Source organism: Rhinoraja longicauda, chromosome 26 (genome assembly GCF_053455715.1).
Source record: "Rhinoraja longicauda isolate Sanriku21f chromosome 26, sRhiLon1.1, whole genome shotgun sequence".
Lineage (NCBI taxonomy): Eukaryota > Metazoa > Chordata > Chondrichthyes > Rajiformes > Arhynchobatidae > Rhinoraja > Rhinoraja longicauda.
This window is the reverse complement of record NC_135978.1, coordinates 6,674,701-6,694,035: the sequence shown is the minus strand read 5'-3', so window position 1 is coordinate 6,694,035 and position 19,335 is coordinate 6,674,701. Positions and strand designations below refer to the sequence as shown.

At 42.1% G+C, this 19,335-nt stretch overlaps 2 protein-coding genes across 4 annotated transcripts in view; both read left to right on the top strand.

Annotated features, from left to right (window-relative positions):
• The window catches only part of ggnbp2 (gametogenetin binding protein 2), a 44,062-nt gene extending 39,995 nt beyond the window's left edge, over window positions 1-4,067 (top strand). The window contains exon 13 of one of the 2 annotated variants that reach the window (XM_078422601.1): window positions 2,450-4,067. In XM_078422601.1, the coding sequence (XP_078278727.1) occupies window positions 2,450-2,647 (198 nt within the window). In that variant the 3' untranslated portion in view covers window positions 2,648-4,067. The remainder of the gene's footprint in view (window positions 1-2,449) is intronic. The other variant, XM_078422600.1, reaches the window with a different exon arrangement.
• Window positions 4,068-15,586: 11,519 nt separating this feature from the next.
• The window catches only part of dhrs11a (dehydrogenase/reductase 11a), a 58,034-nt gene continuing 54,285 nt past the window's right edge, over window positions 15,587-19,335 (top strand). For both annotated transcript variants that reach the window (XM_078422776.1, XM_078422777.1), the window contains exon 1: window positions 15,587-15,852. In XM_078422776.1, coding sequence (XP_078278902.1) covers window positions 15,721-15,852 — 132 coding nt within the window. In that variant the 5' untranslated portion in view covers window positions 15,587-15,720. The remainder of the gene's footprint in view (window positions 15,853-19,335) is intronic.

The following is a 19,335-nucleotide window of genomic DNA, read 5'->3' as shown; positions in this document are numbered from 1 at the left end:
TTCACATTATTCTATTTGTGACGTTTTATTTGTGCACAAATGTAATTGAAATGGTTAAAAATAATTTGACTTGTCAAGCTTTGAAATCTGACTTTTACACCACACTTTCAGTTGCTTAATAGTGCATAAAAATAGGCCAAAACCTTTAGCAAAATCACATTAAGGTATTAAGTAATACAACTTTTTCCTTAATTGAGATTAGTTAATAACCCTAAACGTATTCAATTGAAATAAAACAATATGCACATTTACTTTATAGTAAACTCTCATCCTCTAGGTCCTTTAGGGCATGACTTAAAAATGGCTAAAATCAGCACACAGGCCACATGGCAACTTGTCAACATCATGTTAGGATGGGATTATAAATCTGAAACTGGTGATGTGGTTTAGGAAGAAAAGAACTATTGGCTGGCGTCCAACACGCCAAGTTGTGTTATGATTCATAAAGTTTCTATTAAATTTAAATTGTATGTACAGAGGAAGTTTTGAATAGTTCAACCAACTAGCCTCTGTAGGCCATCTCCTCGGTGCTCCTAGTGCTTTTCTGTGTCTGGTAGAAGATTTGTGTTCTGACCTAGTGACTTGAGTAACAGCGTATGTGCGCGTATGTGTGTCAGATTATTGAATGTGGCAGGGAATGTAATATTTATGTTTCAATTGGGTTACTACTTTGTTGTTAAAGGTTGCAGAGCTTTATCGTGCAGTTAAATGTATCTTGGTAAAGTTGCATAGTAGACCGCTTGAAGTACTCGGGCGTTTTGGTGGACCAATAGTGGGAGTAGATGGATGTGTTCTGTTACAGATGGTGTTGAACTTGTTACATGATCCTTCCAGGAAAGTAGTAACATGGAGCATTGACATTTGAGATTGAGGGATCAGAAGATAAATCACAGAACAGCCTGAGTCCCTATCATGCTTTTCCAGCCACATTGCTGGTATGCCAACAGCAATTGGCTTTGGTCAGTTGCGATTCTTAAATTGCTGATGTAGGACAGTTGATGAAGAGATTGTTGTTTTTTAGCCTTTTTTAATTTGGTCTTTAACATTCATGGCATGTTAGCCCAGGTAGTTGCTAATTTTCCAGTCTGTACCTGGGTGTTAATCTAGTTGCAGTACTTCATTTATCACAGTTGCAAATATAACTGACTCATCTAGAACAAGTGACATTATTGATAAAATAACTGGGAAGCTGATGTAGTTATATCTGTTATTGAACTTTTGATTGCCATGGCTATTCTTAAATAAGTTGTTCCAACTATTGGATGTTTTCTTTTGAGTTCCATTGTCCTAGCACATTGGTAATGTCTAAGTACACTCAGTTCATGCTAGATTTACAAATGTGCCCAAGTCCAGAATCGGGTGGTTTTGGAAGAACACAAATAAAGCATTGGTGAGCATGGTATTTCTCTGGACCTTTTTTGTCTTATCCTTTTTGTAGTGGTGCAGATGCCAGTATTGTAGCGGCAAAGAAATGTGTGGTTTAAACCCCGAGCAAGTTAATTGGTTCCGAGTTAGGTCTTCACAACCATGTTTTGCATTTTCTGACTTTTTTCATGGGTGCAACAGTTCAGCACTAGATGGTGCCAATCTGCTAACATTGAATTGCTTGATTCAGTTGCTCTCAGGCTTTCAATTTATTACCTCTTGGGGAATGCTAATAGCTTTGTACAAATATAGTCAACACCTTGTGATGTACAGGTTGTGGATTTTTTCCTGCAAGGCTGAAGCAAAAAACCTGCCACTATTGGTGATGTTCGTAAAGGTGATTGGACCACGTGACTGTTAAGATCAGTTTGGGTAGGTAATAAGATGTACATCTTGCATCAGAACACTGGTTGAAATCTCAATCTGGGATTTGGGCACAGTCTTGGCTACATAGTGTAGTACTGAAGGATTACTGTCTTTATCACAGGTGCAAAAGGTCAGATCTGAGGACCTGAGTTCTGTTAAATGTAAGCTATTTTATGTGCACCAATTCCACCTGCCTGCCTTGGCACCCTGCCCATGAATCATTGCTCAGAAGTCACAGCCACTTTTTAATTAAACATTTGCATTTGTATTTTTGACATTGCTCCTACTGTTGAGAGCTGCATTTGAAGTCTATTGTATGTTAATTTTAATTGTTCCATTTTTGAACTTTGCAGTTTTGGCCAGTGAGGGCCATTGCAGAAGGGCATTTTTCATATTGAAAGTTTGAAAATTGAGAGCTACACGTTTCTTGTCACTTTCACCTTTGCGATAGATATTCTCACATTTTTATATCTGTAGAAGGGCAGTTTTGTAACTGCAAGTACAAAATCTTATCACTTTGCAGTCCAGTCATCACTTTAATCTTGTCGAATGCCTCCACTAACTTTCAAATTGTTACTAATGTGGCTGTGTTCTAATTAAGTACTCGAGTCCTTGCATTGTTAATCATTGTTGTAATTTGCTGGTTTATTTTTTCCAGGAAGAATCTGAATGTACTTCAGAGGAAGAGATCTTCATTACACAAGATGAAATACAGGCATTTATGACAAATAACCAATCTTTCTACATCAACCGAGAACAATACCGTCAGCACTTAAAAGAGAGATTTAATAAGTACTGTCGCTCTAATGACTACAGTATCTGCAATGGTTGGCTGACAACAGCTGGTGTAAACTAGCAAGAAGGTTGAACCAAAAGCCACCCTTTTCTACACAAACACACTCAATGACCACTGCGCCTTCTCTCTCAATCTTAAGAAATTTAGATTTTTGTTTCCGTTACATAATTTTATCTTGAATAGTTGGTGGTGTGGTTTATTTTTATTTTCCTTTCAACATTCTCTCCCAGGCTGGTGGTGGGGAGCATATTTTGCTCATCTGCTTTCTTGGAGCTTGTGCAGTATTCGGCCAGGTGTCTGCAAAAGCTTACTTATACTTTGATGCCTCTCCTCTCTCCCACTCAATGTTTCACTTTACTGTGAGAATTATACAAATGTCTAGTGACGAGAGATGTTCTACCAATAAATGTGTACAGAGAAAAATGAAACTTCTGATTTAAGGTTTTACAATAGACATCCATTTAAAATGATGTTTGGATGTAATATGTACAAGCGCAATGTGCAGAATTTACAAATAAAGAATATTTATTAATGTGCATATCCGTTATGTTTTAGTTTTATTTAAAAATCTGGTTAAATATACAAATGCCTCAGAGAAAAAAAGAAAGTATTTAAAATTGACTAATGTCATCTTTTAGCTTCTTTCAAATCTTTACTGCTTTGAAGCTAATGAATTCCATGGGATATAAAATGAGAATACAGTTGAATGGATTTTTTCAACAATTGAAAAATTGCTTCTCCACGGTGCTAATTTAATTTACCTGTTACTCAGCTAGTTTAACTTGTTGCATCTCCAGCTATAAATTACAAAATCCATTCATTACAATACTGTAGTGCTCTACAAACCAGCTTTAAAGTCAGCTGCAAGAAGGGTCCTTGACTGAAAACGTCACCTATCCATGTTCTTTAGAAATGCTGCCTGACCTGGTGAGTTACTGTAGCACTTAGTCTTCTTTTGTAAACCAGCATCTGCAGTTCCTTGTCTCGACATGTTTGAATTTGTCCTCTATACGAAATTTATATACTACAGAATTTTAAGCTTAAGTAAATTAGCCAATGTATGAAACATTTTGGAATTTTCCAGTTTATTCTGAACCTGAACTCTCTTAAACCTCCGCCGACACACTTTCCCCCCCACCCGCCGAATCTCTGGCTTGTTAGGATACACATAGATTGTTACTACGGTGATTTTTGGCTCTTGGTGTACATTCTTTCAGTTGGAAGTAATGGATAATGATCAAGATTAGGAACACTGTCGTGAACGGACATTCCTTCTCGTCCCCAATTCCTAATCAGTGCCAGTCTCTACTTGACTCTAGTTGCTGCTCTAATTCAGAACTCTCACATAGCGAAGAGTAGGTTACATAATTCAAAGTGTTCGCTTTCAGAAGCAAGTTTAACCCAAGCTTGTCCATGCATTTTGCTTAAAAGAAAATTGTTATTTGAAGAGCAGTGTTTCTCATATCTTGATAGATTAGTTCTTCTAGCATTTGACTTTGTAGTTTTCCTTAATCTCCAAGGTTGATAACATTTAGGTAAAATCCAAGAGATTTCAAATGAAAATGCATCTTTATTATGCAATAATTTCTCGTCTTTCCTCTTGTAAGATGGTTACTTTAGTCTCCATTACTGTTCTGTTGTGGATCAACCACCTGGAAAGGAGTGAATTGCAAATTTTTGTTTGCTTTTTCCTGTTTGACATCTGCAAATAAAATTATACTGCTTATGTTTTTGGACTCTAGTCTTGGTGCTATATGAAAGTAACAATTCAACTACACTTAGTTTGAGATGATCTTGCAGCTGAAAGAAGATTGTATCTGATTGAAGTAAAGCAAACCAAGTAACCACACAATAGTGTAATGATTTACCATCAGGTATACCATGCTAAACTGGGCTTATTGTCAATATTTCTGAACTACAGTTAGAAATAATTAAACATATTCACAAGTGGTATTTATCTGATGGACCAGCCTCATTCTTCATCCTTCTTGTTCTCTTAGCTTGCCATTTAAAATAAAGTATCAGTACACTAAGTTAGTCTCAAGGCAATATTAATGCTGTTGGTATGATGTTGCTGCTCCAAACGCCAGATCTTTCATTGATTGATTTGAGGAAAGGTCACAACTCATAAACATTGACTCTCACTGGACTGTCGTGTTGTCCAGTAATTTCAGTTTGTGTTAAGGTTTATTGTTGTTACGTGTACTGGGGTACAGGGGATAATAGCTAGTTTGCTCACAAAATCAGTTAATACTGTACATAAATGCAATCAACCCAAGTTCGAGTACAATAGAAAGAGTGAAGGGGAAGATACAGAGTGCAGAACTGCATTGGTGGAGTCTGGAGAAATGGCCCGCAGATAAAGTGTAATTGCACCACAGTATGACTATCTCGACCCGGACCGTCACCCATTCTTTCCAGAGATGCCGCCCGTTGCGCTGAGTTACTCTAGCATTTTGTGTCTATCTGTGTTCATGGAGCAGACACGGGTGCACGAGAGCGCACTCCTGTCCCAGCGTGCATCGGTATGGACCACCTCCCAGAGCACACCGCGGCACAGCGACCGCATTGGTTGGACTACAGCTCCCAGCCTGCTCCGCGGCGGGTCCATGTACCCTGCGTAGGTTGGTTGCTTTGCTCTCTGGGACTTGTAGTTCAGCGTGGACGTTAAGACCATCCACGGGCATGGGGGGGCAGCGGATCATGGACAACTCCCAGCGTACCCCGCGGCAGCAAGGCCGACCCCCCGCCCGTCGGACTACAGCCCCCAACCTGCCCCGCGGCGGGTCCAAGTACTGCAGACTCTGCCGGGAGTGAAGTTGTGGAGAAGGAGCGGAGCGAGTCGTACCCGCATCCTCGACCTCCGGCCTCCTCAACTCGTCGTCGGTCGCCGATCCCACTTCCGCTGCGAAGGAAGCCGTGCGGCATGGAGCGCTGGAAGGGACGCGTGGCTCTGGTCACCGGGGCGTCGGTGGGGATCGGCGCGGCCATCGCCCGGGCCCTGGTCCAGCACGGCATGAAAGTGGTGGGCTGCGCCCGCAGAGTGGACAAGATCGAGGTAAGGCCGTGTGTGGGGAGGGGATAGCCGGCCACACACAGCCGGCTGGCAGTCGGTCATTGATCCCCCCCCCCCCAGAGCGATGTCTGTCAGTCAGTCGGCGCCCCACCTTGACGGTCAGAAAGATGTGGAGGAAGGAACTGCAGATGCTGGTTTGCACCGAAGATAAGACACGTAAAGCTGGAGTAACTCAGCGGGTCAGGCAGCATCTCTGGAGAGAAGGAATGGTTGAATGTTCGGCTCAGTCTGAAGAAGGGTCACCCGTCCCTTCTCTCCGGAGATGCTGCCTGACCCGCTGAGTTACTCCAGTATTTTGCGTCTTATCTTCGGTTTGAACTAGCATCTGCAGTTTCTCCCTACAGATCTCGAATCCAGATCCTGCAAACCAGCATCTGCAGTCCCCCCTGTCCCACACTTTACCTTGAAATCCCTGGGGTTGTATGCGGGCAGCTGTTTACCTCAGGCTACTTATTTCGCTCTTGCACAGCAGCACACTCCCTGAACATGAAAGGAATATATTTCTTGTCATGGATTAAAAGTGACTTTTCAATGTGCAGCAAATATTGTTGAAATAACTATTGACTGTATCTCTTTGCAATAATTTATATAGCCTCTCCAATGTTTCATTCAATTTGTGTGTTGGACTGATTATTTGCGTGAGACCAACTGGAAGAGAAAATACGATTGGAGAAAGACAAACAAGCCAAAATCAGTTTGTGACTGGATAAAGAAAAATGAAAAAATTGTGGCAGAAATTGTTAAAATAAAGTCTAAACCAGTCTATTATGTTGTTGCTTTGATCTTGTCTAGAGATCATTGGTTGATTCACCTGATGAGTAAACTGTCTATCAATATTTAAAATTATGCAATTTGTTGATAACACCAATAAAAAATCTGGAATACAAAATGACTCTTAAATTAGCCAAAAGTTTAAAAACAAACACAAAATTCAACTTTTAATTTCATATTGTGTAGAATTTGTTGGGAGCAGTGTTTGTAACTATCCAACACATGGATTTTCATTGAACAAATGCAAACCATTTTGACTCTTCAAGTTTTAAAAGTTGAGTATTCAAGTTTGAGTTAAATTGGTTTCTATTTTAAAACCCCCCCACAAAAACTGGAATGGAAAAGCTGAAAAAGAATTTGCTACTGATACCGTAATGGAAGGGACACTGGGTGGAGAGAGGGTGGGGTCAGGAAAGTAGATCTCTTAAAAATGCTAAAGAACATGTAACTGAATTGGACTTGGACCCAACTGATGGATTGCACAAACCTAGCCAAGCAGGGTGTAGGAGGAAAGAGGGTTCCAGCATTATCTAAGGTGCCTCAATGGTTATTGTTGGTTCAGGACTGACTTAACATAACAAATAGGGAAAGGAGTAAAAATTGGCGTGCAATGACTGTTACGTAAACTTTCGCAGCTGAGTGGAACAGAATTGAAAATTATTGCCTTTTATATTTAGGACTTGAGGCTATCTAACTGAAAGGCTGCAGGTGATGATGAGGATTAGTACTATATCATTTCACAATCCTGACATTATGTGCAGTAAATGGCATTTTTAAAGAATCTACTGAGCTAAAAATTGCCTGTTAGAACAAGCATTGAACTGATTGCATTTTTCCATCTCAGGCATAGCTTTGCGTGTTGGTATGTTTATCAGTTGATAGTTCACCTTCCGTTAACACAGCTTTTGTTTGTCCTGTAAGCCCTTGGCTTAGGGCTCACATTTTACATGTACTGTACTGCTGATAATCATACCAAGCCTAATTCTTCCGAAAGATAGCCCAGGACCTGGCTGCATTTTGCATGGTGATTTATTGACAGTAGACTTGGTGTATAGTTTGAGTGCTGTTTTATGTTAATATGCAGCAGCCTCTAAATATCAAGGCAAATATTATGCTTCAATAATGTCGCACGTTATAATTTCATGCAAATCATTTCTGGAACCCATTATTGCAAATTAAGTTCATTTTGGTAAACTTACAGATAGCTCTGTGTATATTTGCTTTCAAGAATTTATGCTTCTCCCATTCCTCCCAATAGCTGATGGATATGCATCCCTTGTATGAATCCAGTCATTTATTGATTGAAAGCAGCCGAAGGGATAGCTAGTGTTGACACGTTAGTATAATTTATAGTGTCATACCAATTAATAATTTAGCCTTTCCTTTAAATACACTTTGCATGAACTTATCCATCTTGGTTTTTACTTCAGCTTAGTTTAGAGAAACAGTGTGGAAACAGGCCCATCGAGTCCGCCCCGACCAGCGGTCCCCACACACTTGCACTATCCTACACACACTAGGGACAATTTTCAATTATGCCAAACTAATTAGCCTACAAACCTGTGCGTCTTTGGAGTGTGGGAGGAAACTGGAACATCCGGAGAAAACCCACGCAGGTCACGGGAGAACGTAAAACTCCACACAGACACCACCCGTAGTCAGGATCGAACCTGGATCCTTGGTGCTCTAAGGCAGCAACTCTACCAATGTGCTGCCCCTGGAGTTCATAGTTGAGTGTGCAGGGCAATGATGCAAATTAACAAAGCAAAATTTGCCTCAGCTATGTGTTATCTTACCTATTTAAAATCATGTCTTCTGCATTGATTTGGATGAGAATGCAAACAGAAGTATCCTGTGCACCTTTAGATTCCTCCATTCTGCTTGACTAAAGGAGAAATGTGCAATTCTAAAGTGCTTTTTTAAAATCCAAACTCCAGGAAAAATTTCCTCCTCAATACCATAAGGAATAAACCTCATTCAATAGGCTTTCCTTTAATCTGAATAAGGGACCTGACTAAAACGTCAACTTTGCATGTTATCTATACATCTGATCTTCTTCAGAGAGCCTGCCTCAGTTTTTGTCCATATTTACCTTACAGTTCTTTATTTCTTCCCTTTCCCCATAGCCTCCAAATATATTTGTATGGCAAGCTGTGTTAGATCAAGCAGTCTGAGACTGTCCTCTTCTCAATTTCATGCTATGGTTCTCTGGAACCGGATCAGATCTTCATTCTGAGTTTACTTTGCCATCTTGGCAATGTCATGATGCTAATTTCTGGTATTCATTTGGAGTGGAAATGCAGCTTTAAAGGCACTTCTCTCAATCAATGGATCACGTCAAGGATTCAAAACATTCATATTTGATAAAGGTTCTAATTCTGAATATTACAATAAGCTTGCATTTTGTTTCTTGAGCTTTTGTAGATCCTTGCACCTGCAATTGGAAACAGCTTTGTGCAAATTATCCTCCTGAAATCTTTATTTCAGACCGATTATCTCATTGAGCATTGTTTGTAGGTTAATTGCCTTGGTATAAATGCAAAATGGTCCATAATGTGTGTAGAGTGGTGTTAATGAACAATAGACAAAGGTGCAGGAGTAGGCCATTCGGCCCTTCGAGCCAGCACCACCATTCAAAGTGATCATGGCTGATCATTCTCAATCAGTACCCCGTTCCTGCCTTCTCCCCATACCCCCTGACTCCGCTAACCTTAAGAGCTCTATCTAGCTCTCTCTTGAATGCATTCAGAGAATTGGCCTCCACTGCCTTCTGAGGCAGAGAATTCCACAGATTTACAACTCTGACTGAAAAAGCTTTTCCTCATCTCCGTTCTAAATGGCCTACCCCTTATTCTTAAACTGTGGCCCCTGGTTCTGGACTCCCCCAACATTGGGAACATGTTTCCTGCCTCTAACGTGTCCAACCCCTTAATAATCTTATGTTTCGATAAGATCCCCTCTCATCCTTCTAAATTCCAGTGTATACAAGCCTAGCCGCTCCAGTCTTTCAACATATGACAGTCCCGCCATTCCGGGAATTAACCTAGTAAACCTACGCTGCACGCCCTTAATGTATGGGGATCGCTGGTCGGTGTGAACACGGTTGGCTGAAGGGCCTGTTTTCGAGCTGTATCTCTAAATTAAACTAAACCTAAATTCAAATCGGGTTGAGAATAATGGACTGATATTTCTTCTGTACTTTGCCTGGAAGGTTTGATGTGAAATCATCTGAAGTATCCCATTTTAGAACCTTTCCCTGGTTATAGAGTAATATCAATTTATAGAATGGTAGGTGTGATAAGACATTTGTTACACTGCATTGCAGTAAACTGTAGAGCTTTGGTTTAGAGGAGAGAGCCGTTTCATCGCGTGGCTAGATTTGCACAACCTATTTTATACGGGTGCCTTAAAGAGGAAGCATTCTTTCCTCCTAGGGTTATTATCTCCATCAGTGCGCATACAAATTTACAAATTATTTCTTCAAATTATCTGTGTGAAAGAAATCTGCGAAAGGTAGAGTTGTGGATTTCTCATTGACAGGATGTTGAAATAAGTTAACATGGAGGTTTTCAGGTGACCTCATAAAGTTGAACATTGATTATCTGTCAATGCACCGCATAGTACAGAAAGATTAAGTTGTTTCTCATGGGTAGTCATACCAGGGGTTCTGTAACTGGTTTATAAGTGCCAAAATGTCAAGGCAGGAAATCCGTCCAGTGCCTCTAAGATGATTACCATTCCCTTGGTGAGGTGATAAAGCGTGGTTGCTTATAGTGTCATGATCAAACTTGTATGTAAATTATTAGAAAAAATCCAGTCAATATTCACTGCCTGCCTTTTAGCACAGGAAGAATGGTCATTGTGTAATTCTGCGGTTAACTTGTAGCTGTGGTGTTAGAACACTGACTCATTGTTCTTTATCTCTCCACATCATCGTCTATATCTCTCATTCCCTTATCCTTAACCAGTCTGAAGAAGGGTCTTGACCCCAAACGTCACCCATTCCTTCTCTCCAGAGATGCTGCCTGTCCCTGTAACTGCTGAGTTACTCCAGCTTTTTGAGTCTATCTTCGGTTTAAACCAGCATCTGCAGTCTCTTCCTACACTGATAAAATAATCTTCAATTGTTCAGGGAGAAAACAAAACCATGTTCAAATATTTATACACTGATGAGCCAAAACATTATGACCTGATGAGCCAAAACATTATGACCTGATGAGCCAAAACATTATGACCACCTGCCTAATATGCTGTTGGTCCTCCGTGTGCAGCCCCATATGCAGCGGGGTGCGATGCACTGTATTGTGACACATTCCTCCCGTGACCACCATTAACATTTTCTGTGACTTGGGCCTTAGTAGACCTTCTGTCGGTTCGGACCAGACGGGATAGCCTTTGTTGCCCTCGTGCATTGATGAGCCTTGGGTGTCCAACACCCTGTCACCAGTTTGTGGTTTGTCCCTCCTCGGACCACTGTTGGTCGGTACTCACCACTGCTGACCGAGAGCACCCTTGCCGTTTCAAAGATGCTCTGACCTAGTCGTCTGGCCATAACAATTTGGCCCTTGTCAAAATCGCTCAGGTCTTTACTCCAACCCATTTATCCTGCATCCAACATATCATCTTCAAGAACTGACTGTTCACTTGCTGCCTAATATATCCCATCCCTTGACAGGTGCCATTGTAACAAGATAATCAATCTTATTCACTTTACCTGTCAGTGGTCATAATGTTTTGGCTGATCGGTGTGTAATCTATCATAAACGGCCATTGGGAAAAATGTATAGGATCCTGAGAACTGTAACACCCAGCTTCAGGAGTAATTTCTTCCCTATAGCCTTTAGTCTATTAAACTACAACCTCCAAATAAGCTCCAAACCACTTAGACGAGGGCATTGTTTTTGCCGTTGCACTATTATTGTTTGGTTATTTAAACAATATATATATATACTGAACTTTTTTTGCTGCTTATTATGGGGTTTACAGTGTACAATCTGTTGTGCTGCTGCAAGTAAGAATTTCATTGTTCTGTTTTGGGACAAATGACAATAAAACACTATTGACTCTTGAATTCCTCTGAGTAGCAAACTTTATATCCAAATTTAAGTTTAGTCCAGGTTGCAGTTTTAATGCACTGCAATGAATGAATCTGATCTAAATGTGCATCTAGACAAGATACTTCATTACTTCTGTTTGTCCATCAAGTGGGATGTGCTCAGTTGGGCAAATTGGTCAGCATGAATGAGTTGGGCTGAAAGACCTGTTTCCATGTTGTATAGCCCTGCCTATCAAACTGGTTAGAATAACTGATTTAAGAAAAAATAAAAATTACATTTGTTTATCTTTTTATAAGACCTTGTTGAAAAAAGAGTCCTCTCACTAAATTGGTTGGTAGACTACATTAATTTGACTCTGCACTCTAATGTTTAACATAGTTTTTTAACCCATTTGCAGTCCCTCAATCTTTCAAATGTTAACACTTGTTAACTTATTTAGTTTACTTGAGGCCAGAACCTTTGTTCGTGTGATGCACTACAATGAAGATGACGCATTGCCATGTTTTGTAACTAAATTTCCTGGCATTTGTTGCATGAATAAGTAACCTGTAGTTCCTTTAAGGTTACGAAATCAGCTTTTGAAACCCATTCATGAATGTGCCCCATACAGGGATTAAATTGATGATGTCTGGGAGCCCATAAATCTGGGTTGTGTGAGGTGCAGTTCAGTGGCGAGTGTCGCTTTCACCTTTATCTGATAGGCACTGCCTCTGCTGTGGGAATATTCAATGTTGATTGTGATTGTCAGAGGTAGATGAATGAATGAATAAGTTTATTGGCCAAGTATGTGCATATACAAGGAATATGCCTTGGTGCTCCGCTCACAAATGACAACACAAATATACAGTTAACAATTAAGAATAAAGCATAACCACATCAAAACAATAAGGATACAACATTACGGTCTAAACATGTGGGTGATTGATTAGTAGGACTAGATGTTACAATCCCTAAGGTTTGCACTACAATTGACTGGTGTTGTTCTTGGGGGTGACCACTAGGTGATGTTGCTACCATTCAGACACATCTTCAGTTGTGTACCTCAACGTCACTGGGTGTTTCGGCCTTTTATCACAAGACACCCTCAGTCGAGGCAGGCCCACCACAGGGTGATCAGCCCTGGGTGTGTGTCATATGGTTAGCCTCTAGATGGTCACGTGGCAGCCCAGACAGTATCTTTTCTTTTCAGCCACAGCCAGTGACTGCTCCGTTCGGCGGCATTTGCAAGTTCTTTGATTGCCCTCCTTTGGGCCTGCCCTCTGACTTCAACTTCCCTCAGGAGCCTTGCAGTGGAACTGGCTACAAAGCCCCTGCACCCCACCTCCACTGGACACACTCTTACACTCCAACCTCGCTCCTCTGCCTCTACTGCAAGGTTGGAATATCTCAGCCTTTTCCTTTCAAATGCCTCGTCCACAGCCTCCTCCCAGGGCACCGTCAGTTCAATGATGAAAACACGCCGACAGGAGCTGGACCAGAGGACGAGGTCTGGTCGCAGGTTGGTAGCTGCGATTTCAACTGGGAAGGAAAGCCTCTGGCCTAGGTCAACCCGCATTTCCCAGTCTCTGGCCAGAGCAAAAAAGAGACTACAGACTTTGGTTATTGAGTAGAACTATCACTCGTGGGAAAAAGTTGTTTTTATGTCTGGCTGTGGCTGCTTTGACAGTCCGGAGTCACCTTCCAGAGGGAAGTGCTTCGAAGAGTTTGTGGCTAGGGTGAGAGGGGTCAGAGATGATCTTGCCCGCTCGCTTCCTGGCCCTTGCAGGGTACAGTTCATCAATGGGGGGAAGGTTGCAGCCAACAACCTTCTCAGCTGTGCGAACGATCCGTTGCAGCCGAATAAATATTATTTTGCGGGTACTGGCAAGTTTCACAATTCTGAGCACAATAAGCATTGGGCATTATTTTGTTTATATATTTGAAACACATTGTTTTAATACATTAACGCTACTTTTAAGCACGTTGTTGGTGCATTGGCATGCATTTGCACAAAATAAAGGGATCACTGAGGAAACATTTCAGCATTTATCTTGTATCAACAGACAATATTGATCAACTTCTAAGTTATTCATGGAATTTATTTTTAATATATTGCACCTGCATTTAACAGTATGAAAATCAATATCTTCAAGAATATGTAGATTGTGTGAGGATCCTTCACCTTTCACTGAAGGTTAACGTTGAGAGAAAGGTGTTGCAGGGAGAAATGGTGATGCAGCCACTCTGCATTATTCAGCTCTTGAACAATGACATCCACAGTCATTAGACTGAGCACAACTTAAGGGTAGAATGTTGTGAATAAATTATTCTTTAGAATCCATAGAAAATCTATGATTGTGGGAGTTAAAAGGTCCCACAATGCATTAAGGTGAATTATCATTCCAATGACAATTGTTATTTTATGCCGATTGAAGCTCTCTTAAAGATGGGCACGTTGTATCCTGTGAAATGTTCTTTGTGTTTCTGGAGCAGGAAGGATGTATGGGTACACTTGAAGAGCTTTGTATGTTCCATTGTTCCATTGAAATTAAAATGTAAATAATGGAATTGTTAGTTGCTTATAAAAATGCAATTTAATCTCAGTGCAGACAAAGAAAAAGGTATTTCTTTTATAACTCTGATAATGTGAAATTCTTTCTCTGCCTACTGTATTTATTGCCTGAGATTGAAAGCTGTTTTTTTTTAAACTGGTCAGGAAGTGTGTACGTGTGGTGTGTGTGTGTGTTTTTTTTGGGAGCACAGGAAATTGCGTAATTGAAACCCATTTGAGATAGCATAAAAACAAACTTTGGGAATGTGAAATAACATTGGACCAGTTGAAAATTAGTTGACTTGGACATTTACAAAATGTGTTAGATTTTATGCAGTCTTGACAAGAAAAAACAAGATGAAGCAGAAGTTACTCAGGAAAACTGTTTATGGTATACAAAAGGTATCAAAGTTACAAATTTCAGTTTCCATAGGAAGTACACATCTCGTGTAATTTATTCATAAGAATAATTCGGCCTTAATATCAATAATTAATTTCACCAAATGCTTACTGGCCCCTGTCCTGATGCTCCCCTCTTTATACTGGCTGTCATACCTCTCCACTCGAGGCCCCAATGCAAGATCACCAAAATGTCGACAGTTCCTTCCCCCCCACAGACGCTGCTTGACGTGCCGAGTTCTCCAGAATTGACTGAGTGAAGGAATAGAAGCTGGACGGTCTATTTCTTCATGTGAAAGGTGCAACTGACAAAAAAAGAGGTTGAAGTGGGCGAAACAGTTGAGCAGAGGAAAACCAGGCAAAAACTGAATTGAGTTGAGCGTTGGAGTTTATCTTAAGTTTGTCCCAGTTTGCTATGGAAAGGAAGGAAGTCACAAAGTAGATCACTGGAAAACAAACAAGTCTGGCTCCTCGAGTTTGTTAGATATCAGAATGAAGTTTCAGAGGAGAAAATGAGAAACGGGGATTAATACCAAAATGAACACCTGCACCGACTGGACAGATCTAACAACTGGTGTGAACAACACTATCCACGGATCACTCGCACATACATTTTAAGTATTTGTTGCGGACTGGCCAAGTTATTTAAAATGAGAACGACACTTAAGGAGGGTTACATGTGCACATTATTTCACCCACTGTTCTCGGAAAGGGAGCTATTTTTGCATCTGTGGAGGTGATGACAGGTGCGCTTCTCCCTTGGCACCATGTATCTGCCACAGGAGGGAGAGAGGCATGTGCTGATCTGCGTAGGATGGTTGTTTAGCTCTCTGGGACTTGTAGTCCCTTGGACGTTAAGACCATCCACGGGCATGGGGGGGCTTAGGACTACAACTCCCAGCGTACCCCACGGCATTACGGCCGACCCCCCCCCCCCATCGGACTGCAGACCCCAACCTGCCCCGCGGCGGGTCCATGTGCCCAACTCGTTGGTTGCTTTGCTCTCTGGGACTTGTAGTTCAGCGTAGACGTTAAGACCGTCCACGGGCATGGGGGGCCAGCGGGCCATGGACAACTCCCAGCGTACTCCGCGGCAGCACGGCCGACGCCCCCCCCTGTCGGACTACAGCCCCCAACCTGCCCCGCGGCGGGTCCAAGTACTGCGGACTCTGTCGGGAGTGAAGTTGTGGAGAAGGAGCGGAGCGAGGGAGCGAGTCGGTCCCGCATCCTCGACCTCCCGCCTCCTCAACTCGTCGGTCGCCGATCCCACTCCCACCTGCTGCGGAGCAAGCCGTGCGGCATGGAGCGCTGGAAGGGACGCGTGGCTCTAGTCACCGGGGCGTCGGTGGGGATCGGCGCGGCCATCGCCCGGGCCCTGGTCCAGCACGGCATGAAAGTGGTGGGCTGCGCCCGCAGAGTGGACAAGATCGAGGTAAGGCCGATCACACACACCCAACAGCCGGCTGGCAGACGGTCATTGATCCCCCAGAGAGCGATGCCAGTCATAGATTCAGTCATACGGCACAGAAACAGGCTCTTCAGCCCAACTCATCCATACCGACTTTCTAAACTGGTCCCATTTGCCCGTGTTTGTGGCCAAATATTCCCTCTAAACCTTTCCTATCCGTGTAGCAGCCCAAATGTTTTTTTAAATATTGTTCTAACAGCTGCTTCAACCACCACCACTGGTTGCTCATTCCCTATACCCACCACCCACTGTGTGAAAAAGTTGCTCCGCAGGTTTCCATTAAATCTTTCCTCTCCCACCTTAAAGCTTTGTTCTCGATTCTCCTATTCTGGGAAAAGACTCTTGTGCATGCACCTTATTGATTCCCCTCATTATTTTATACACCTCTAAGATCAGCCCTCAGCCTCTTGCACTCCCAGGAGTAAAGTCCTAGCCTGCCCAACCTCTCCCTATTGATTAGGCCCTTGAGTCCTGACACCATCCTCATTAGTCCTCTATGCTGTTTCCAGCTTAATGACATCCTGCAGCAGGGTGTAGGAAGGATGTAGAAACTGAATATAATACTCTAATTGCGACATCACCAACATCTTGCACAACTGAAACACCTCAATATACTTTGATCAGACCCGGGAGATTTTTCTACTTTCAAACTTTTATAGGAAGTCCAGCACCTCTGTAACCGTAATAAGGACTATCTGCAAGACAACTCCATTAACTGTCCCAAGTTCCCCAATTTTCACGTCTTTATAATAAAAAAGAGGAGAAATACTCTTGGAGGATCTTCCCCATCTCCTGTGGCTCCACACATCTATGTCTGCTTTGGTTTCTGAAGGGCCGTATTCTCTTTCTAGTTACCCTCTTTAACTTAATGTACTTATAAAATTGACACCCACCCTTGTCTGAACCGGGTGCTGACTGCAAAACCCCAGCGGCCAAGTAATTGTTTATCTTGAAAGGATTTGTGAAAGTTGGGTCGTTGCAATTGCTTACCGCATGACGCGCAAAGCATCTGCCACAACTTTGACAGTGTGGAGGTGAGAGTAGCAACCCTGTAATAACCGCCAGTATGGTAGGGTTGTGGGGTAATACCTAGAATAGGTTTCCGTAATAGATGCAGGTCTCTTGTGTCCCTGTCCCACACTTTACCTTACACAGATTCTTCCCAGCTGTTAACAGGCAACTGAATCATCCTACCACAACCAGAGAGCAGTGCTGAACTACTATCTACCTTTTTGATGACCCTCGGACTATCATTGTGTAAGAAGGAACTGCACATGCTGGTTAAATCGAAGATAGACACAAAAAGCTGGAGTAACTCAGCGGGACAGGCAGCATCTCTGGAGACAAGGAATGGGTGACGTTTCGGGTCGAGACCCTTCTTCAGACTGGTTAGGGATAAGGGAAACGAGAGATATAGATGGTGATGTGGAGAGATAAACAGCAATGTATGAAAGATATGCAAAAAAGTAACGATGATAAAGGAAACAGGCCATTGTTAGCTGTTTGTAGGGTGAAATCAAGAAGCTAGTGTGACTTGGGTGGGGGAGGCATAGAGAGAGGGGGAGTGAGAGAAATCAATATTCATACCACTGGGCTGTAGGCTGCCCAAGCGAAATATGATATGCTGTTCCTCCAATTTGTATTTAGCCTCACTTTGACAATGGAGGAGACCTAGGACTTAAAGGCCTGTGTAGGAATGGGAAGGGGAATTAAAGTTTCCGGCAACCGGGAGATCGGGTAGGTTCAGGCGGGCTGAGCGAAGGTGTTCCGCGAAACGATCGCCCAGTCTATGTTTGGTCTTGCCGATGTACAAGAGTCCACATCTTGAACAACGGATACAGTAGATGAGGTTGGAGGAGGTGCAAGTGAACCTCTGCCTAACCTGAAAGGACTGTCGGCGTCCCTGGACAGAGTCGATGGAGGAGGTATAGGGACAGTTGTTGCATCTTCTGCAATTGCAGGGGAAGGTACCTGGGGAGGGTTGGTTGGGTAGGAAGGGATGAGTTGATCGGACTTTGCTGGCTTTACCTTGCACCAAACGTTATTTCTTTATTATGTATCTATACACTGTAAATGGATCGATTGTAATCATGTATTGTCTTTCTGCTGACTGGTTAGCACGCAATAAAAACTTTTCACTGTACCTTAGTACATGTGACAATAAACTAAACTGATCCCTGAGCCCTTTATTCTGTTTTAAAACTGTTCTAATTTGTTTCATCGGGTTGTTTAAATTAATACTGACTAGCTAATTAATTTATTGTATCGTATGGGAGGCGCATTCCCAATCTCATTGTACCCCTGTACAATGACAATAAAGATATATTGTATTGTATGCAGTCAATTGTTTTCTCCAGTTTACTTAGCTTTTGCACAACACCATGCTCCCTGAATCTGAAAGGAATTCACTTGTAATACATTAAGGGACTTTTCGATGTACAGCTAACATTGCTGATGTAACTAGTATATTTATATCACTGTATCAAATGACACCTTTGCATGATGTATATAGCCTCTTCTGTTTATTGTTAGGTAGGTTGTGGTGACCAATGTAAAGGTTTAGTCCAGTTGTTGCAGGTCAAATTTTAATAATGTGCTATTCCATTGAAAAATATTTGTTGGCTGAAAATGCCAACTGTGAATTGGACAGTGGTCTGTTTTCTGTTGGATTTTCGGGAGAGAAGGAATGGGTGACGTTTCGGGTCGAGACAACGTCACCCATTCCTTCTCTCCCGAGATGCTGCCTGACCTGCTGAGTTACTCCAGCATTTTGTGAATAAATCGATTTGTACCAGCATCTGCAGTTATTTTCTTATACTTCTGTTGGATTTTCTTCTTTACTTGACTACTGATGCATTGACACTAGGTTGCAGAAGGTTACAGATGACTAGATTTATGAAAATCCAACTTGGGGCCTCACCAGACTCTGCTCTGGTATAGCATTCAAATCTCTTCACCTGAAACACTGCAACTGTCTTCTCCAAACTCTCTTCAGCTAAGATCCTTATTATACTGCCGATAGTTTTCTAATTGATTGGGCGATCAGCTTCCCTCCATCCGCCCTGCATTCACACAAACATCCGTCACAGTTCATAAGTGATAGGATCACAATTAGGACATTTGGCCCATCAAGTCTATTCTACCATTCAGTCATGGCTGAACTCCTCTCAACCCCATTTTCCTGCCTTCTCCCCATAACTCCCGACACCCGTACTAATCAAGAATCTATCAATCTCTGCCATATAAATATCCATTGACTTGGCCTCCACACCTTCTGTGGTAAGGAATTACACAGATTCACCACCCTCTGACTAAAGTAAATCATCTCCTTCCTAAAAGTACGTCCTTTTATTCTGAGGCCATGGCCTCTAGCCCTAGACTCTCACACTAGTGGAAACATCCTCTATCCAGGCCTTTCACTATTCGGAAAGTTTCAATGAGGTTCCC